Source organism: Taudactylus pleione, unplaced genomic scaffold, assembly GCF_031769625.1.
Source record: "Taudactylus pleione unplaced genomic scaffold, aTauple2 ptg000519l, whole genome shotgun sequence".
NCBI classification, from domain to species: domain Eukaryota; kingdom Metazoa; phylum Chordata; class Amphibia; order Anura; family Myobatrachidae; genus Taudactylus; species Taudactylus pleione.
Window position 1 is genome coordinate 177,298 of NW_028284921.1, and position 19,209 is coordinate 196,506.

The 19,209-nt window shown below is 45.5% G+C and overlaps 1 protein-coding gene across 1 annotated transcript; it reads left to right on the plus strand.

Annotated features, from left to right (window-relative positions):
- Positions 1 to 661: 661 nt before the first annotated feature.
- CHRNA9 (cholinergic receptor nicotinic alpha 9 subunit) lies at positions 662 to 18,878 on the plus strand. The gene is made up of 5 exons (XM_088450534.1): positions 662 to 728; positions 6,286 to 6,431; positions 14,416 to 14,570; positions 16,787 to 17,319; positions 18,295 to 18,878. The coding sequence occupies exons 1-5, from the start codon at positions 662 to 664 to the stop codon at positions 18,876 to 18,878; spliced, it is 1,485 nt and encodes a 494-aa protein (XP_088306660.1).
- The last annotated feature ends 331 nt before the right edge of the window (positions 18,879 to 19,209 follow it).

Here is a 19,209-nt window from a genome sequence, read left to right on the forward strand (position 1 = left end):
CACCTATAACCCCTCCCCCTAACCCCAATACTTACTCTCGGGATGCCAGTGGTCAGGATTTTGAGCGCTGGTATCCGAAAAGCCGGCATTTCAACTACCTCCCCTTTTGACATTAGGATGGAATCTGCATTGTAGTATGGTCATATTTAAAGGTTTTGCATTGTAACTTGCATCTGTCCTTAAATACAATGCTAACTTGTTTTGTGTCCAATGTGCTTAACATCTGAGCTAGCGGCAGGTGCAGGACAAATGGAATGACTTTAAAATTACATGAAAACCTTCATTTCAGCCATGGAGTGTAATGCATTCTTTATTAGCAATTAAAACAAAACATGTGGTCTTTCCTGTGACACACTGTCTCACTGAGCCGGGTGAAACAGGAGAACACAATGGTTGGTAGTAGACTAGTTGTCACCGAACCATTACACTGTCAGATCACCTTTTGAAGGCTGGTTGCTCTGTGAAGTATCAGTTTCTCTCTGGTTATAGTACACTGGGTGCCTTCCTTGTGTGTCCCAACATCACTTTAGGTACTAGGAAAGACTTCAGATAGTAAGAATGAACCTGTTTCTGTAGATCATCATTACTCCAATTACTGTAGTTTGTCAGTGTGTTCATGAGTGAACAATTCCACCAGTCATTCGGGACATCACTGTACATAATGAAGGCTGATTCTGCAATTATTTATGGCTTAACATGGCTTATATCAGCAATTCTGGATCTGAAAGGTGAGATGAATAACTACTAGTTATTACAAGCAGCTAATTTACCTTAGCCAGTTAACTGGTCCTTTGTCTGCTCTCAGTTCTTCTACTAGGCGATTATATTGCATATAAGATACTAAAAGCAACCGTGGATAGCTGGTAATCATCATAGGCATATGTAACACTTGTAAATTATTTGTCTGCAATAATGTCAGTATTGTAAAAATGTATTTCTGTGGTTGAATGTGTGTGTAATTGCAATGATTAGATGCATTGGGGAGGAGAGCATGCAGGGAGTGCTGCAGGGGCTTGTATACATATTGCTGGGAAAGGGAATGTTGACAGTCGGCATGTCGACATTGCGATTTTCTATAGATTTATCAACTAACTGTAAACGTAACCCTAACCGCAGCCTAACCCTAAATGTAACTGCCCTAACCCTAAAATCTGTTGTTGACATTTGCAATGTCTACAATCTGTCATTGTCGACATAGTGAATGTCATCCCTGATGAAAGTGAGATAATATAAAGACACTGAAACGTTGGAAATCGGATGCTGGCTACTTTTTTTTCTTAAGTTATGGTCTGAGTGTCGGTGCATAACCAGGTTGTGTGAAGGGCAACGGACACAGGTACATTTAAACAGAGTGAGTGCGAAGACTTCCACTATTTGTGTGTGTGTGTCTCTCTCTCTCTATATATATATATATATATTATATATATACTGTATACAGTATAGGCCGGCACTCCTCCTTGTAAAAGTTTTGATCAGGGATGTGCAGAAAAGGTAGACAGGGGAGGCAATGCCTCACCTGCCATACAATTTTTAACTCCAGAGTTTTGACTATAAAAATGATTAGTAATACAAAAAAGATGTTTATAATATTTTCTTTAATTTTTCTTATAATTTTATATATATACACCAAATTTCGGAGGCTCCTGGCCGAAGCGGGAGGGTAGGCAAGTATGGTTCATATATGTATGTGTAAATCTGGGTCTGATACTAGCCACTGCCTCCCCAGCCATTTACCTCACCGCATGTCACTGATATATATATGTATATATATATATATATATATATATATATATACATATATATATAACAAAGCTAGATGTGACAAGCAAGCTGCTGGATGTGTGCTGCTGTTGGTTGTATGATGAATAATATGCTGCAATCTTGACAAAGGTCTTACGGGACTGAAACGTTGATGACGATACTATGATGCTGCTTGGATTGTCTCTATATGATTAAATGAAAAAGCTACACAAAATGTCTGATTACACCTGTAAATTATCAGGATGCCCAATATCCATTTACTATATCCTAGTTACACTATGTCACAATGAATTTTAAGCCTATTGAAATAAATAAATATATATATTTCTATGGAAGCTGGAATTGGACAGTAGTAGTGTACTGGGTTGTAACAAAACATATTTATCAATCAGTGTAGTCAATAATTCAAAGGCTCTAAATCAATGCAATTCGTATTATCTGCGTCATTTCTCTCAATTGTACATAAAAACAAGAGGGATAAAATTACTGTATTGTTTCCCATAATATGATTTTTGTAGTTTGTATGTATTGTATAACAAATAACAAATAATACACTAGCATACATACAATACATTCAAATTATAATAATAATAATAATAATAATAATAATTATTATTATTATTATTATTATTATTATTATCTTGAGTAATTTATATAGTGTAAAACAAACGATTTGCACCTATGAGCAATATGACTTCAAAGCTATTGCTCAAACATTCACTGTTTGTACCATTTGTAAACAGCTGAGGACGTATTCTGGGTCTCTGCAGTGGAATCTGCCATATTGCTTTGTTTTCAAATACACCTGGAGGTGGCATTATCCAGGGTCTCCCCCGGTTACCAGACTCCTGCTCCGCTCTAACGGGGGGAGCAGAGCCGGGAGCCGGCCCCACTAATCAGCTACGTTGTCTAAACAGACCACACGCTGATTCACTGTAGAAAAAAGTAAAAAAAAAAAGTAAAAAAACCAAACTTACATGAGTCCAAGGACCGGACTTCGGGGCTCAGGTGATGTCCTCCCTCCGGTCAGCTATTCTCCCATGCTGCACTGCAGCCCGGTCGTCACCTGACAGGGTCCCAGTGAGGTATGGGATGTCACCTGACCGGAGCAACAGAGGACATCACCGGAGGCCCAATAACTGCAGGAAAGTGTAATTAAGGGAGAGGGAGGTCGCAGGGGGGGGGCGGGGGTCTGTGATCGTGGGGGGTGGGGCTTAGCGACGGGCAGGGCATGGCGACGGGGGGTAGCAGCAGCGGTTGGTCAGCGCATGCACGGGGCACTTGTCACGGTATTTGTTGCGAAAATACAGTGATAAGGCTGCGGAGGGGATTCGCGGGGACAGAGCTTTATCGCAAGCTCTGTCCCTGCAAGGGATTTGTAGTAAATCCCTGTGATATTGCCTGAATTTGCAATGCGAATTCAGTCGGTAATATCACACTACAATCTGCATTACAAATGCGGATTTTAGTAAATAGAGCCCACAGAGAGAAATAGTAGTTTGCCCACAGTCACACACACCCAAATACACATACACAGGGATTAATGTTTGTGGGGGACCCAGGACAACTATCTTGTGCGGGCCCCTATTAATACAATAAAATTGTCAATAAGATTTGCTGATGATGTTATTAAAACGTATAATGTATAAATACACCGAGCACCACATACAGTCAGGTCCATAAATATTGGGACATTGTAAGAATTTTCAGATTTTGGCCTCTATTCACCACCACAATGGTTTTGAAATGAAACAAACAAGATGTGCTTTAACTGCAGACTTTCAGATTTAATTTGAGGGTAATTACATCCAAATCGGGTGAATGGTGTAGGAATTACAACAGTTTCAATATGTGCCTCCCACTTTTTAAGGGGCCAAAAGTAATGGGACTATCAACTGAAAAGCTATTTCATGGACAGGTGTAGGCTATTCCCTCGTTATTTCATTATCAATTAAGCAGGTAAAAGGTCTGGAGTTGATTCTAGGTGTGACATTTGCATTTGGAATCAGTTGCTGTCGACTCTCAATATGAGATCCAAAGAGCTGTCACTATTAGTGAAGCAAGCCATCATTAGGCTGAAAAATCAAAACAAACCCATCAGAAAGATAGTAAAAACATTAGGTGTGGCCAAATCAACTGTTTGGAACATTCTTAAAAAGAAAGAACGCATCGGAGAGCTCAGCAACACCAAAAGGCTCGGAAGACCACGAAAAACAACTGTGGTGGATGACAAAAGAATTATTTCACTGGTGAAGAAAAACCCCTTCACGACAGTTGGCCAAATCAAGAACACTCTCCAGGAGGTAGATGTATATGTGTCAAAGTCAACAATGAAGAGAAGAGTTCACAAGAGTGAATACAGAGGGTTCACCACAAGATGCAAACCATTGGTGAGCCACAAAAACAGGAAGACCAGATTAGAGTTTGCCAAACAACATCTAAAAAAGCCATTACAGTTCTGGAACAACATCCTATGGACAGATGAGACGAAGATCAACTTGTACCAGAGTGATGGGAAGAGAAGAGAAGGAAAGGAACTGCTTATGATCCAAAACATGCCACCTCATCAGTGAAGCATGGTGGTGGTAGTGTCATGGCGTGGGCATGTATGGCTGCCAATTGAACTGGTTCCCTTGTATTTATTGATGATGTGACTGCTGACAAAAGCAGCAGAATGAATTCTGAAGTGTTTCGGGCAATATTATATGCTCATATTCAGTCAAATGCTTCAGAACTCATTGGACAGCGCTTCACAGTGCAGATGGACAATGACCCGAAGCATACTGCAAAAGCAACCAAAGAGGTTTTTAAGGCTAAAAAGTGGAATGTTATGCAATGGCCAAGTCAATCCCCTGACCTGAATCTGATTGAGCATGCATTTCACTTGATGAAGACAAAACTGAAGGGAAAATGCCCCAAGAACATGCAGGAACTGAAGACATTTGCAGTAGAGGCCTGGCAGAGCATCACCAGGGATGAAACCCAGCGTCTGGTGATGCCTATGCATTCCAGACTTCAGGCTGTAATTTCCTGCAAAGGATTTGCAACAAAGTATTAAAAAGTGAAAGTTAGATTTAGGATTGTTTAGTTTGTCCCATTACTTTTGGCCCCTTAAAAAGTGGGAGGCACATATAGAAACCGTTGCAATTCCTACATCGTTCACCTGATTTGTATGTAATTACCCTCAAATGAAATCTGAAAGTCTGCAGTTAAAGCACATCTTGTTTGTTTCATTTCAAAGCCATTGTGGTGGTGAATAGAGGGCAAAATCTGAAAATTCTGTCAATGTCCCAATATTTATGGACCTGACTGTATGTGTTATACACACTATAGGGAATGACTGTATTGGATTATGGAGCTGTAGATATGATAGATATCACCAGAGGTGTAACCAGAAGTATGGGGACCCCATAGCAAAAATTTCCTCACCACCCCCTGGTTACGTAATACTTACACCCCCCCAGCCTCTTAATACATACCTTCTCCTGAGCCCGGCGCGCCGCTCCATCTCTCCTCCCTGAAGCTGGGAGGAGGCTAGGCCGTGGTCCAGGGATGTTATCATAGCCACGCCTCCTACCAGCTTTTAAGAGAACTGATGTCATTTTTAATCAGGCGCCGGTCGGAAGCCAACCGGAACTCGTGGACCAGCAGCCGCTGCTGACTGGCTGCTGGTCCACGAGTTCCTATTTGCTCCCGACTGGCTCCTGAATAAAAAATACTACATTGGCGCTGGCTGTACTTGGCAGGGTGCAGGGGGATGCTTGCTGGGCCGACGGCCCCCTTAGCAAGCGCATCCCGTGCACCCTCTATGGTTACGACAGTGGATATGGCTGAGGTTAATGTGTTGTATGGATTATTGAGAGCAGGGTAAAGTACTGGGAGAAATGTTGTTAGTGTGACACACACCTGAACAAAGCACTGATCACCGACGGTCCTTGCGATCGTGTGTCCCTAAGTACACACTGTACAGCCATCAGGAACAACGCCATTGTGATCTCCACATTGCATCACCCCTTCTGCCCTGTCTCACATCAGTTGGGATGATGCAAAGAAATATGTGTACAAACAACAGATTGGGAATACACACTACACAATAGTCACAAAATCGGGTAGTGCATACACAGCGTTAAGCTGGCCATACACTTTAAGATTAGCTTTCCAACTATCCAACTAGATGTCTGGTTGGAAGAAAATCTGGTAATGTATGGGAGCAAATGACAATCGTCCGTTTGCTCCCAAACGCAGGAAAACAAATTAGTTAAATTAAATGGTTTTAGCAGAAGATAATCTTAAAGTGTATGTACATCTTAAATTGCAGTGTAGATTCAAAAGCAGACAGTATTTACTCTGCACGCAAAAAAGGAATAGTATTTGCACTCCTTGCATTGCCACGTGGTTTGTCCCAGATACAAAGCTACTTGTTGTTTTTTTTTGCTTTGCTCCCAACTCAGAACTGGCCCCATGTGTATGTGTAGCTATATATTGTGTGCCAATACGTTCCCTTCTCCTTCATGTGTATTTTAGGTGTGGAGTCAGCAAAGGGGAAATACGCTCAGCTGTTATTCCGAGAATTGTTTGAGGATTATTCTAATGCACTGAGACCAGTGGAAGACACTGACAGAGCATTGAATGTTACCCTTCAAATTACTCTTTCTCAGATCAAGGACGTGGTGAGTATATAACGGGGACCAGCGGTGCACATCATTAATAAATCACAGCGCACCCAATTCATGCACTTTCATTCAGCTCATGCTTTGCCTGTCAAACTTGACTCTCCTACCTCATTGGATTTCTACCATGTGTAGTCGCTATCTGATTATGAAGGTTCAGGGGTAAATTTACTAAGATTCGAGTTTTGTCGATTTTTTTTTTCTTATCTCGATTTGCATTGATGAATCTCGGGTGATTTTACCGTTTTTCATCTCACAAATTTACTAAGAAGTGAGTTTCCGATGGTGAAGCAGATCGAGATATCTCCCCCAAGTTGCAAGTTTAGATGAGATTACTCACTCGAGATTGCAGTGTTTTCTCTCTGCAAAACTCTCCCAAGCTAGCAGCCTGCACATATCATGAGATATGTGAAGGCTGCTTGTGTCTTATACCAATTAAAAAAGATTAAATCTTAAAAAAAAATTATGTAGGGTACCCACCCAAAAGCCATAACCAGCCCCATTATGGGGAAAAAAACGAGTAGGGTTCCCCCGTAATTTAGGAACCATCACCTGACTGCAGGGCCAGTGCTGGTTTTAAATATAGGGGAAAAAAATGCGTAGTCCCCCTATATTTAAAACCAGCACCTGACCCAAACTAACCGGTGTGTAATGCCACAGCCAGGAGATCCTATTACCAGGTCTCCATGGCCAAAGCATTCTCACCCCAAGCTGGTCAGGCCAAGCTGAGGATCTCAGGGGAGGTGGGGACCCCCAAAAAAAGGGGTCCCCCCTCTCCTGAAACCCCAGGCTTGGTCTGAAGCTCGGGGCTCTTCCCCACACTCCCCGTGGGTACGGGGGTAATAAAGTGTAAAATAGTATTAAACTATTGTATTTTACAGTGGAACTACAGTTTCCAGCATGCCTACCCTTTGGCACTTGTGGAACTACAAGTGCTAGCAGGCGGCCGGCACCCGTACCCCCACTGTAAAATAAATAGTTAAAAAAGACAGAACACACGTACCGTATATAGTACAGCTTTATTACATACCTACCTCACTCACACATACATACCTACTGCCACATGTTCACATCCTCTTGTCCCCATAGATTCTGTTTGGAGTACCTGAAAAAAAGATCTTATACTCACCTCTATCCTCATGCTGGTCTCCGTAGCATCCAGGAGTCTTGGCAAATAAACAAACTGGCACCCGATCCATATACTTACATTAGCGGTATATGTGTGTGACCACATACACCGTTAACCGGCACCTAACTGATCAGTGTGAACTGTCAGGAGCTGCCAGCCAATCAGGTGCTGGTTCCTAAATTAAGGGGGAAGCCTACTCGTTTTGTTTCCCGTAATTTTTGGAACCAGGACTGGCTGACCAGTCTGGGGCTGGTTATGGCATTTGGTGGGGGGATCCTGTGTCATTTTTTTTTAATAAAAACACTATACATTAACTACACATGCAGAAACATACACAAATCACACTGATCTGTGTATGTTTCTGGCAAACTCGCAGCCTAGGAGGGTGAGTGTTTGAAACTTCAATTTCTCTGCAAGTTTGCTCTAATGAGATTTGAAATCTCGAATCTTAGTAAATTTGCAAACTGCATTTTTTTTCATGAAAAGTACTTCCGAGTTTGCCCGATGGTGAGAAGATTCGAGTTTGCGATCTCACCCGAGTTTTACGAGTGAGATTAAAGAACTCTCTCCCAAACTCACCAGAGTTTGCCTTTAGTAAATTTGCAAGATGAATAACATGCCTAAACTCACCCGAGATTGTCATCTTGACCAAACTTGAATCTTAGTAAATTTACCCCTAATAGTGTGCTTCTGTGGGTGATGGTTAATGGTTGCTGTTGTTGCTCTACTTGGAGGAACTGTGCAGAGGTAAATAAGACCCCTAACTTCCATACTTACTTATTTTATTTCTGTAATTCAGCGAGGTTGTATTAGTGATGGGGCTGTAGCTGGGGGCATCTTTATCTCTCTTATTTCTTCTACTGGATTCTACTCTTTTCAGATTGTTACAATATTTGACACATGTATAACATAAATCATACTAAACAAACACTACTGTCATTTTAATTAGCCGTACTACTACTTCTTAATAAAAACATTATCTGATGCTTATATGTACATTATAGAAAAGAATACTCATGTCAGGTTCTTGGTACCTGCAGTGTGTAACAGTGGCTGAACGCCCGGAGACAATGGAGTCATTTGCCCCCGGGCTCCATTATCACTCGGGCTGGCCACTGCTGAGGAGGAGCTGCATGGAGAAGGAGCGCCGCTGACTGGCGCTCCACCCCCAGTGGCATAACTATGGAAGATGCAAGGGGTGCGGTCGCACCCCCTGCACCCTCCATTTGCCGGGCACCTGCCGAGTGTGTTACCAGCGGGCGCCCACCCTTTCTCTCCCCTCCGGCGCCAGCGACAGCTGGAGCTCACTACTTAGCTCAGGGTCCCGCAGTGCACTATGGGAGTGACGTCATGATGTCACTCCTATAGTTCCGAGGAGCGAGCGCCAGGGACGGACGGCAGCAACATTGGAGCCGAGTTGAAGGTAAGTTTTTTTTTTGTATATGTGTGCGGGCACTCAGGGGGGGCACTACTGGGGGCATTACAGGGGGCACTACAGGGGGCACAATACTGGGGGCACTACAGGAGGCTTAATACTGGGGGCACTACAGGAGGCTTAATACTGGGGGCATTACAGGGGGGGCACTACTGGGGGCATTACAGAGGGTTTACTACTGGGGGCACTACAGGGGGCTTAATACTGGGGGCATTACAGGAGGCTTACTACTGGGGGCACTACAGGGGGTTTACTTGGGGCATAACAGGGGGCTTACTACTGGGGGGCACTATAGGGGGCTCAATACTGGGGGCTTACTACAGGGGGCACTACTGGGGGCATTACAGAGGGCTTACTACTGGTGGCTTACTACTGGGGGTACTTCAGGGGGCTTAATACTGGGGGCATTACAGGGGGCTTACTACTAGGGGCACTACAGGGGGCTTATTACAGGGGGCTTACTACTGGGGGCACTACAGGGGCCTTACTACTGGTGGCATCATATGGGGGCACTACAGGGGGCATTACAGGGGCCTTACTACTGGGGGCATCATATGGGGATACTACAGCAGCATTACTACTGGGGGCACTACAGGGGCCTTACTATTGGGGGCACTACAGGGGCCTTACAATTGGGAGCACTACAGGGGCCTTACTACTGGGGGCACTGCATAGGGGGACCACTACTGGAGATACTGCATAGGGGAAACACTACTGGAGGCACTGCATAGGGGAAACACTACTGGAGGCACTGTATAGGGGTGCCACTACTGGGGCATTGTATAAAAGAGACTGCATAGGGGGGCAGCGGAAGCTGGGGCGGGGTAAATTTTAATTGGGGGGGGCACCAAAATTTATCTTGCCTCCAGGCACCTGGGATGAAGTTACACCACTGGTCTGTAATAGTTCCAGATGGTGTTGGCAGTTTTCGGGCCAGGATTCCTGCAGTTTATATTTTCTCCAGCAGATGGAGCACTGGTCAGATTACCAACTGTTTGCTCAATGCACCTGCTCTTTATCATCTTCATCTATATTCCCAGATATGAGACATGTATATATCCCCACCTCCTTCCCAAACAACCTAGGGCTTTTCTTTCTAGTCTCCAGGTGTTTTATTAGTGTTTGTTACTGAGAACGAGAAGTATTAATGATTGTGGAATGAATCACCACTGCTTGCCGCTTGGTGACACCGTCTAAGGGGGAAACACCAAAATAGAAGAGCAGCTCTGCTATTTTGGTGTCACCCAGTGCAGCCCGCACCCCCCTAGTGACACCACTGTACACAAGCTATATGTATGTGGATGAACACGGTAAATTTCAGCTCAGCTTAAGCAATATGAACAGATGAGCAGATGATTGAATTAAACGGATCTTCAGTTGGCAGTGTGGGACCTGTGGGATGTGGTGTAGATCTAAAGAAAAGGAAGGAGAGCAATAATGAATAACAGACAAGACAGGACATTACCCAGGCAGATCATATTGGGGTTTTGGTGACTGTATACCCTCTAACATAGGTGAGCACCCCCAATATTTGTGCTGCCCCTATCCATGTCTATTCAGAGCATTTCTCAGTCATATAGAAGGGGCATTCCCAGGGGGCCAAGAAGGGAGGGGAGTTGGGGAAAGTGGGTACTACTTGCCTGGGCAGATTGGAGGGAGGTCAGCAACTGCCCCCACTGCTCTGCCCACTATCACTGGCCACACCCATATAGCGGTCTAGCCACAGAGGTACAGGCATGGCAAGTGGTGATGGGCAGAGAAAAGTGTAACAGGTGAGGGTGATCGCACTGAGATGCCCCCCATCCCCGTGCTGAGTGCACATAGAAGTGTCTGAAGTTTTTTTTGGAAGCGGACATGGCCTAGCCTCCAGTATTTGCCCATGCCATCAGTACCCAGCCTGTCAGAGCTCCCAAAGCCCTGGGCATCCCCCAATAATTTTGAAAAGTTGTCTCCCATGCCCTCAAATGCATTGTCTGCGGGCCCATTCTCTACAACAATTTATAATGTAATTTGTCCCCAAACTATTTTAATCACATGCTTTGGGAAACTATCAGTTAGCAGTAATGCATCTAATGTTTTATTGTGTGAAACGAACATTTCAAATGAAGTATATTGTAATCTGTGAATGTAGATGTAAAAAAGTGGTATATAATTAAGTGGTATTAACTTCTATAATTTAATCTTTTTTTTTACCACGCCCTTTACACAGGGGCGTTTGAAGAGAGGAGGGGGCTCGTGTGCAGACTGAGTGCGGGCCCCCTCCTCTCTCCGGCAGTGCCGCAGCGGCCACAGATTCTGGCCAGAATCTACTGCGCATGAACAAGTCTCCGGGAAAATGGCACCCGCACCGTTTACCCGTGGTCAGCAGTAATGCGCCGGCCTGGTGCTGCTGAGCAGCACTCTGGAGACAACGGACTGGTAAGTGTAAAGATTATAATGGGTGGAGGGTTTGTGGTGGGGGCCACCCTGGACCCAGCCCACCCTGCACCCCTTATAGATACTCCCCTGCATTTACTCGATCTAATGTATTTCTCATTGAGATTTAGACACTGACTGATAGGTACAACGAAAGGCCATTAAGAGCTGAATGGTGTATGGGTACTGGGGTGTCCAAATTTGGCAGGTGTGGCCATGCCCCCTAAAAAATAAAAATTAATATTCGCTGCAAATGGGGATATTTGTCTCCCTCAGCAGCTGACCCCATCATATGCATACATACACATATTAATGTGGTATATATCACTATATTTACTACTAGCTGGGAAACACTGCGTTGCCTGGGTTGAAGACTAGACCCTAAAGTACACGTCGCTGCCCCTGCATCCAGTCACGTTCACAAGGTGGCCTGGTCCAGCTAGGGACGCCAAGGGGGGCCCAGGTGGCAGCGGTGTTGATATGGTGTTGGCCCACCAGCTGATTACAGCTGGCGCACAGTAGGCAAACATGGAGGCAGTGCCACCAGTCGCCAGGCAATCAGAGCTTACGTACTGGCAGACAATCAGCAGCGGTGGCTCCTGATTGGCTGCCGGTCCGCAAACTCGGCCAGATTCAAATTGTGCCAGCTCTGTTTGGGGGGAGGCGAGAGGCTGCTGAAGGGACAAGGTTAGGTAAGTTACTGGGGGGGCAACATTATATAAGGGGCATTACTGTGTGGCATACTGTGTAAGGGGCACTACCATTGTGTGGAATAATGTGTTATATATGGGGCACTACTACTATGTGGCATAACCTGTAAGGGGCATTAATGTGTGGTATAATGTGTAATGGGCATTACTGCATGGCATAATGTATAAGGGGCACTACTACTGTGTGGCATAATGTGTTTAAGGGGTACTACCAGGGCTGCCATCAGGGGGGGACTGCCGGGCCTCCTTTCCCGGGCCCGGAGAGAGAGGGGGCCCGGGTGGCAGCGGCGACTCGGAAATGCATCGGTGGTGCTACGGCATTTGAACAACTATGGAGTCACCCACAATCCAATAACAGCTCGTGGAACGGCTGCCAATCAGGAGCAGCCGCCCCTGATTGGCTGCTGTTCCGCAAGCTATGATTGGCTCGCGGCCAGCTCAATAGTAGTATTAAGCTGGCCGCGAGCCAATCATAGGTCACGAAACAGCAGCCAATCAGGAGCAGCTGCTCCTGATTGGCTCCTGTTCCGCGAGCGGTGATTGGCTCACGACCGGTTCCATAGTTCAAAGGCAGCGACGCAGATGCTCCGCCTGCCGCCCGGTGCACTAGTCGCCACTGCCACCTGGTCCCTTTCTCAGGTACTTCTGTTGACCCTGTCCTCACTCAAGTCCAGATAGCCTTCCCTGCACTGCCCCCCCAGTCCAGTCAGCCTGCCCTCCCCCCAGTTTAGCCAGCCATGCTGCCTTCCCTGCCCTTCCCCAAGTCCAGCCAGCTTTCCCTAAGCCATCTCCATCCCAGCCATCCTTCCTTCCCTGCCCACCCCCCCCAGTCCAGCCAGCCTTCCTTGCCTGCCCACCTCCCCACCAGTGCAGCCAGCCTTCCTTCCTTGGCCACTCTCCCCCAGTGCAGACAGAATTCCTTCCCTGCCCCCCCCAGTCTAGCAAGCCATCCTTTCCTGCCTACCCCACCAGTTCAGCCAGCCTTCACTGCTCTCCCTCCCCCTCCTAGTCCAGCCAGCCTGCCTTCCCTGTCCTAGTCTAGCCAGTCTTCCCTGCGGCACCCCTATGTCTAGCCAGCCTGCCTGCCTTCTCTGCCCTGCCTCTGTGCCTCTCCCCTAGTCCGGCCAGCCTTCCCTTTGCCTCCCCCCCCCTCAGACCAAGCCGGCCTTCCCTGCCCTTTTCCATCCCAATCCACTCTTCCCAACCCAGTGCCCCTGCTTTTTTAGCCTTCCCTGCCCTGTGCCCCCCATTAATATCTGGTGTTCTCTACCCTGTGCCCCCCCATCCACCATGTCTAGCCATCCCTGACTTACATATCATTTGATGCACCACCCCCGAAGTAGCTCCACCCACATTATCCACAACTCCACCCAAGTCTGCCCGATACCCCGGGGGGCCCTACCACCTATTTTGTCAGTACCGGGCCCCAAAATATCTGATGGCAGCCCTGGGTACTACTGTGTGGTATAACGTGAACAGGCTCTGTGTGGCATAACATACTGTAAATGGGCTCTGCGGGGGCAAATGTATGTGATTTTAAGATCTTGCTATGTGGCCCACAAAGTTCTAGTTACTCCCTTGCATGCTAACACAGTGGGCTGACAAATATATTTGGTCCCTTTAAAAAGGACCAACTCTGGATTTAATATGAACTTCGGTGAGTTATAAAGTTTGCTCAGACTGTGAGGTTAAAAGGATACTTTTGTAGCTTTACACAGGTTTTGGCAGACTGCCAATTTCCACTGGAGCCAGTCCCAAAACCTGTGTAATTTAAGAGTATCCCCATTTTTAGGGATTGTGTGACAGTGTGTGGCCCTGACGAAGTTCAAATTTAGTCAAAAACCTAATCTTGTTTAAACTACACCACCATGCCAAATTTGGTCGAGCTAGGTCACTCTGGCCGTGGATAAAGGACAGACAGACAGACACGCTTTCTCGCTTATTATATAGAGAGAATATTTATAAAAGGACACAGGCCGTGCACTAGCCATGATTTCTGCAACTGTGTTGGCTTGTTACACCCCTACCACTGCATTCCCCTGGTGGGCCTTGCGTGCCCCAGTCTGACACTGCTGTTATGTATAAAATATGATAGTGAGTTTTGACATATTCAACTGGTTATGTTTTCGCTATCTTGATGTAGAAATATCCTGGATATTTACCAAGTTAGTTACTTTCATCTCCATCGCTAAGCAAATCCTGAAAACATGGCCTATAGGGTGCAATGGAGGAGTGACTTGAGGAGCTCTAGCCAGCAGGACTTGTTGAAGTCTATCTTATTGAAATTTCCTCCAGGATGAAAGGAACCAGATACTGACAGCATACTTGTGGATCAGGCAAAGCTGGTACGATGCTTACCTGACATGGGACAAAGATGAGTATGATGGTCTGGATTCAATCCGTATTCCAAGCAACATGGTATGGAGACCAGACATTGTTCTGTATAACAAGTAGGTGGGACTATTACAGTATTACTGATTTTATTCACTTGTATAAGTTATTATAATGTGTGCACAGGGAACCATCAGAGGGGTAGAGCTGGTACTAATGTACTGGGCCCGGGCAGCCTGCTGATGATCTCACCTGTGAAGGAAGCAGTTTGCTGTCAGAATGATTGGCATGGTGCGGGGGCTCCCTGTCACTGTTCAAAGTTCTGCTGCAGTGCGATAGGCAGAGCTTGCAGGCAGAAAGGCTCCTGTAAGTACAGGAGCATATGTGCACCTAACACCATACTTGCCTACTTTCCCGGAACAGCTGATGGGGCTGATGATGCAATTCAGCCTGAATTATATCATGGAGCCCCACTCCCGCTTTATAATGCTGCCACTCCCCCCTGCTGTGTCAACCTGGGGCAACCAGAAAGTCGGCAAGTAAACCTAACACACACATTTCCCAATAATGTCATACGTGGTGGGACTCAGGACCCTCTCACATTGCAGTCAGCCACAATATACATGGAGCTATTTACTCTTGCGTAAGAAGCCTTCAAATTCGAACTAAATGAAGATGCTTGTAATTGCCAGTTTAAACCACTGCAGCCAAGCAGATCTATCGATGTAGTATGTAGGTGCAGGGGATTGGATGTGTAGCTGCACACTACATACAGTAGTTCTGCCTAGTTGCAAATACACCTAGCTTCATATAGTTAGAATTAGCATACTTCCTCTGCAGGAGCAGATAGCTCCATGTGTACGGTGTCTGATTGCTATGTGAGAGGAGCTGGGTTGGTGTCCCAGGTATGACTGCTGAGAAATGTGTAATTTAAGATAAAGGATAATGTAAATGAATGACAAGGTGCTCTCGAGTTAAGAGCATGAGTGTGGTATAAGTGGTATGGTATGTGTGTGTATATTATATATATATATATATATATATATATATATATATATATATATGTGTGAGAAGGGCATAATAGCATGTGCTTGCTCTGGCAAGGCTCATAGGACGTCTGCGTCCATCAGGTCAGGTCTGGGGGATAAGTGGGGCCCTGTCTGTTACATCTGTACAGAGCATCACAATATCTGCTGGCAGCCCTGTGTGTGCATGTCATGTCACTAGCGTTCATTCACCATGCTAAGTTGGAGTCATTCTATTTATACGGGATGTAGTCAGGATGCCAGCGATCAAAATACCGACCGCCAGAATCCCGACACTGAAAGCCCGGCATAGGACTAAAGATAGGCGTCTAAATACTGATGCCTATCATTAGCCCCACGGCAAAATCCCGATGCCCGGCATACCGAACATTGGTAAGCCGGGCATCGCGAGCAGTTAGCCATGGGGGTACGGTTAGGTTTAGGCACCCCCAGGAGGACAGGGTTAGGCACCCACCCAGGAGGGTTAAGTTTAGGCTAGGGGAAGGGGGGCTAGGGTTAGGCACCACTGGGGGAAGGTCAGGGTTAGGCATCCCCACGGGAGGGTTAGGTTTAGGGTGCAGGGAGGGGGGTTAGGATCAGGTGCCAAGGGGGGACTTAGGTATAGGCACAACTCCCAGAGTCTTAGGGTTAGGCACCCCCAAGGGAGGGTTAGGCATACTTGCCGACATTTGACTTCTCCTCCCCGGGAGAAGCCCGAAGAGGAGAAGCAGGTGGGAGGTGTTGAGGTGGGCCGGAAGGATCGTGTCATTAGGTCACGTCCCCTACTCGCTGACCCGCCGATCCGTAAGAAAATTTGCAATATTCTGCCCACTTAACTAGGAAGTGGACAGAATGCGAGGGAAGTGCCTACCCTTACGGGGGTGCGGGGAGTTACCCAAAATATTGTGAGCCTCCCGCGACTTCCGGGAGGGTAGGCATGTATGGGGTTAGGGTTAGGGGGGGGAGAGGGGAGGGTTTAATAGACTTACTAGCCGGCGTCGGGATTTTGATCTGTCGGGCTTCCAGGGTCAAAATTTGAACCTGCGGCTTGTATTTCATACCCAACCCATTTATACAGCTCTTTTTTTATGCAAAAAGTTTTAGGTACCAGAACATATGCATATTCCCTGTTGTGTAGTACATACTATGTAGGGTACGGCTCTTGGCCACCAGTCTCACTCCTGTAATTGTATATATTATTCCTCTAAGCATAACTCCTGCACACACTATGCTGTCTTACAAGCCCTTCTCCCCATGTGGGGGTATCTGCACATAGAAGTACACATCTTGATTTCTCTTCCTCCATTTAGGGCAGATGATGAATTTTCTGAGCCGGTAAATACAAATGTTGTCCTCCGCCATGATGGAAAAATCACATGGGATTCCCCAGCTATCACCAAGAGCTCCTGCGTCGTAGATGTCTCCTATTTCCCTTTTGACAATCAGCAATGTAACCTGACCTTCGGCTCCTGGACCTACAATGGTAACCAGGTGGACATTATAAATGCTATGGACACTGGTGACCTGTCTGACTTTGTGGAAAACGTGGAATGGGAAATGCAGGGCATGCCAGCCGTGAAGAACGTCATTACTTACGGCTGCTGCTCAGAACCGTACCCAGATGTCACCTTCACTCTCATTCTTAAGAGAAGATCTTCTTTCTATATATTCAACTTGTTAATTCCCTGTGTGATGATTTCTTTCCTGGCTCCACTAGGATTCTACCTTCCTGCGGACTCAGGGGAAAAGGTCTCCCTGGGAGTGACGGTCCTCTTGGCTCTCACTGTCTTCCAGCTAATGGTGGCAGAAAGCATGCCCCCTTCTGAAAGTGTGCCCTTAATAGGTAAGTGTGGTGACCGTTCGATGCATTCCTTGTTTAATAGTTTTTACTGACAGGCAACATTTTTTACTGACTAATTGTTACACAAATTTTCTATGTACCTCTGTACGAAGAAAGTTTATTTATTCCCACCAGCTTCTGCCATAAGCCCCTTGAAGAAACCCATGGGTAAAAGCATACAAACTTTGGAACTCATATATGTGGTTTAGTTATATGCAGATAGTAACAATTTTTTACTGACGGAATTAAAATTTCACAATCGGCTTGTGCCAGTCTGGTGCGTGCACTGTGCAATCAGGGTTTCACTATGGGTGCACCTGACTGGTTCATGCTCTCCTGTGACTTAGCATAGCCCCGCCTCCTTCCTCTGTGTGCCCCATATCTCCTTCACGTCATTCTGTGGTGATAGTTTTCCCACCATCCTCAACACATTAAAAAGTATAATATATTCACTTCAGTTTGTTTCTATGCTTTCAACAGTATATTTCTGTCAGTTAGGGATGTACTATTTTGCCACCTCTTGAAAAGGTGCCCCTCTTGATCTTCACACATAATTTTGTATTGGTTTACTTTTAATGTATTATATAAAAAAAAAAATGTTCTGAGAATCTTTCAGTAGTGTTCTGATGGTGTATAGTATTACTTTTGAAGTATTTAAAGGGGGAGATGTATCAAGCCTTGGAGAGAGATAAAGTACCAACCAATCAGTGCCTGTCATTTTTCAAACACAGCCTGTAAAATGACAGTTAGGAGATGATTGGTTGGTACTTTATCACACTCCACTTTATCTATCCAAGCTTTGATAAATCTCCCCCATAGGCACATGCAAGACATTATGCTTTTAACAGTTTTTGTATATATATTGTAGCATAAACATGTTGTTTAAAGCATGTGTATGTGTAATACATATATATATATATATATATATATATATGTGTGTGTGTATTTAAGATTTTCTTCCACCTTCTACTTATTTAGGTAAATATTACATAGCGACAATGACCATGATCACAGCATCCACAGCTCTGACTATCATCATCATGAACATCCACCTGTGCGGAGCTGAAGCAAAGCCCATCCCCCACTGGGCCAGGATCGTCATACTCGGCTACATGTCCAAGATATTTTTTGTGTACGACGTTGGCGAGAACTGCACAAGCTCCCGGGACGAATGTGACACAGTTTCCCAGAACAGCGCCCATTCCTATGACGCATATGATAAAGATCAAGATGTCTATGACACTTTGAAGTATCCCCTTTCTGGCGGAGACGTCTTTGTCTGTGACCTTGACCTCCGTACAAAGCTCAATGGTCATGCTGCCGGGAACAAAGGAGGACAGGGTGACATTCCGGATCATCCATACTGTAACCACTGCATCCATTACAGAGTCCTAGCGAGTAACATTGAATACATCACTAACTGGTACCGGGAGCAGAAATCGATTAGCGCCAAGGGGATTGAGTGGAAGAAGGTGGCCAAAGTGATGGATCGGTTCTTCATGTGGGTCTTCTTCACCATGGTCTTTTTCATGAGCATTTTAATCATTGCGAAGGCTGTGTGACCCTATCACTGGGCCACAGCAATGCACAATATAGCATTCTGTAATTGCAAATAGTGACTGAGATGTTTATACAGCACATGGCTGAGTGTGGTGATAACTAGACACTATTTGCAGTGTTCTAGGAATATTTAGTTAAAGATCAGTGTAATAGTACAGCACCAGCAAAGATTTAAGGAAAATATTATGGAGCCAATTCTCATTAATAAGGACACGTTGGATCTGCCCATTGTAAGTCCTTTTAATTAACTTTATAAGAAAAAAAACAGGATTGATGTTTAAAATAATTTTTATCTGGACAAAGAGAGTGGGGAGTTATTGTGAGATGAGGATA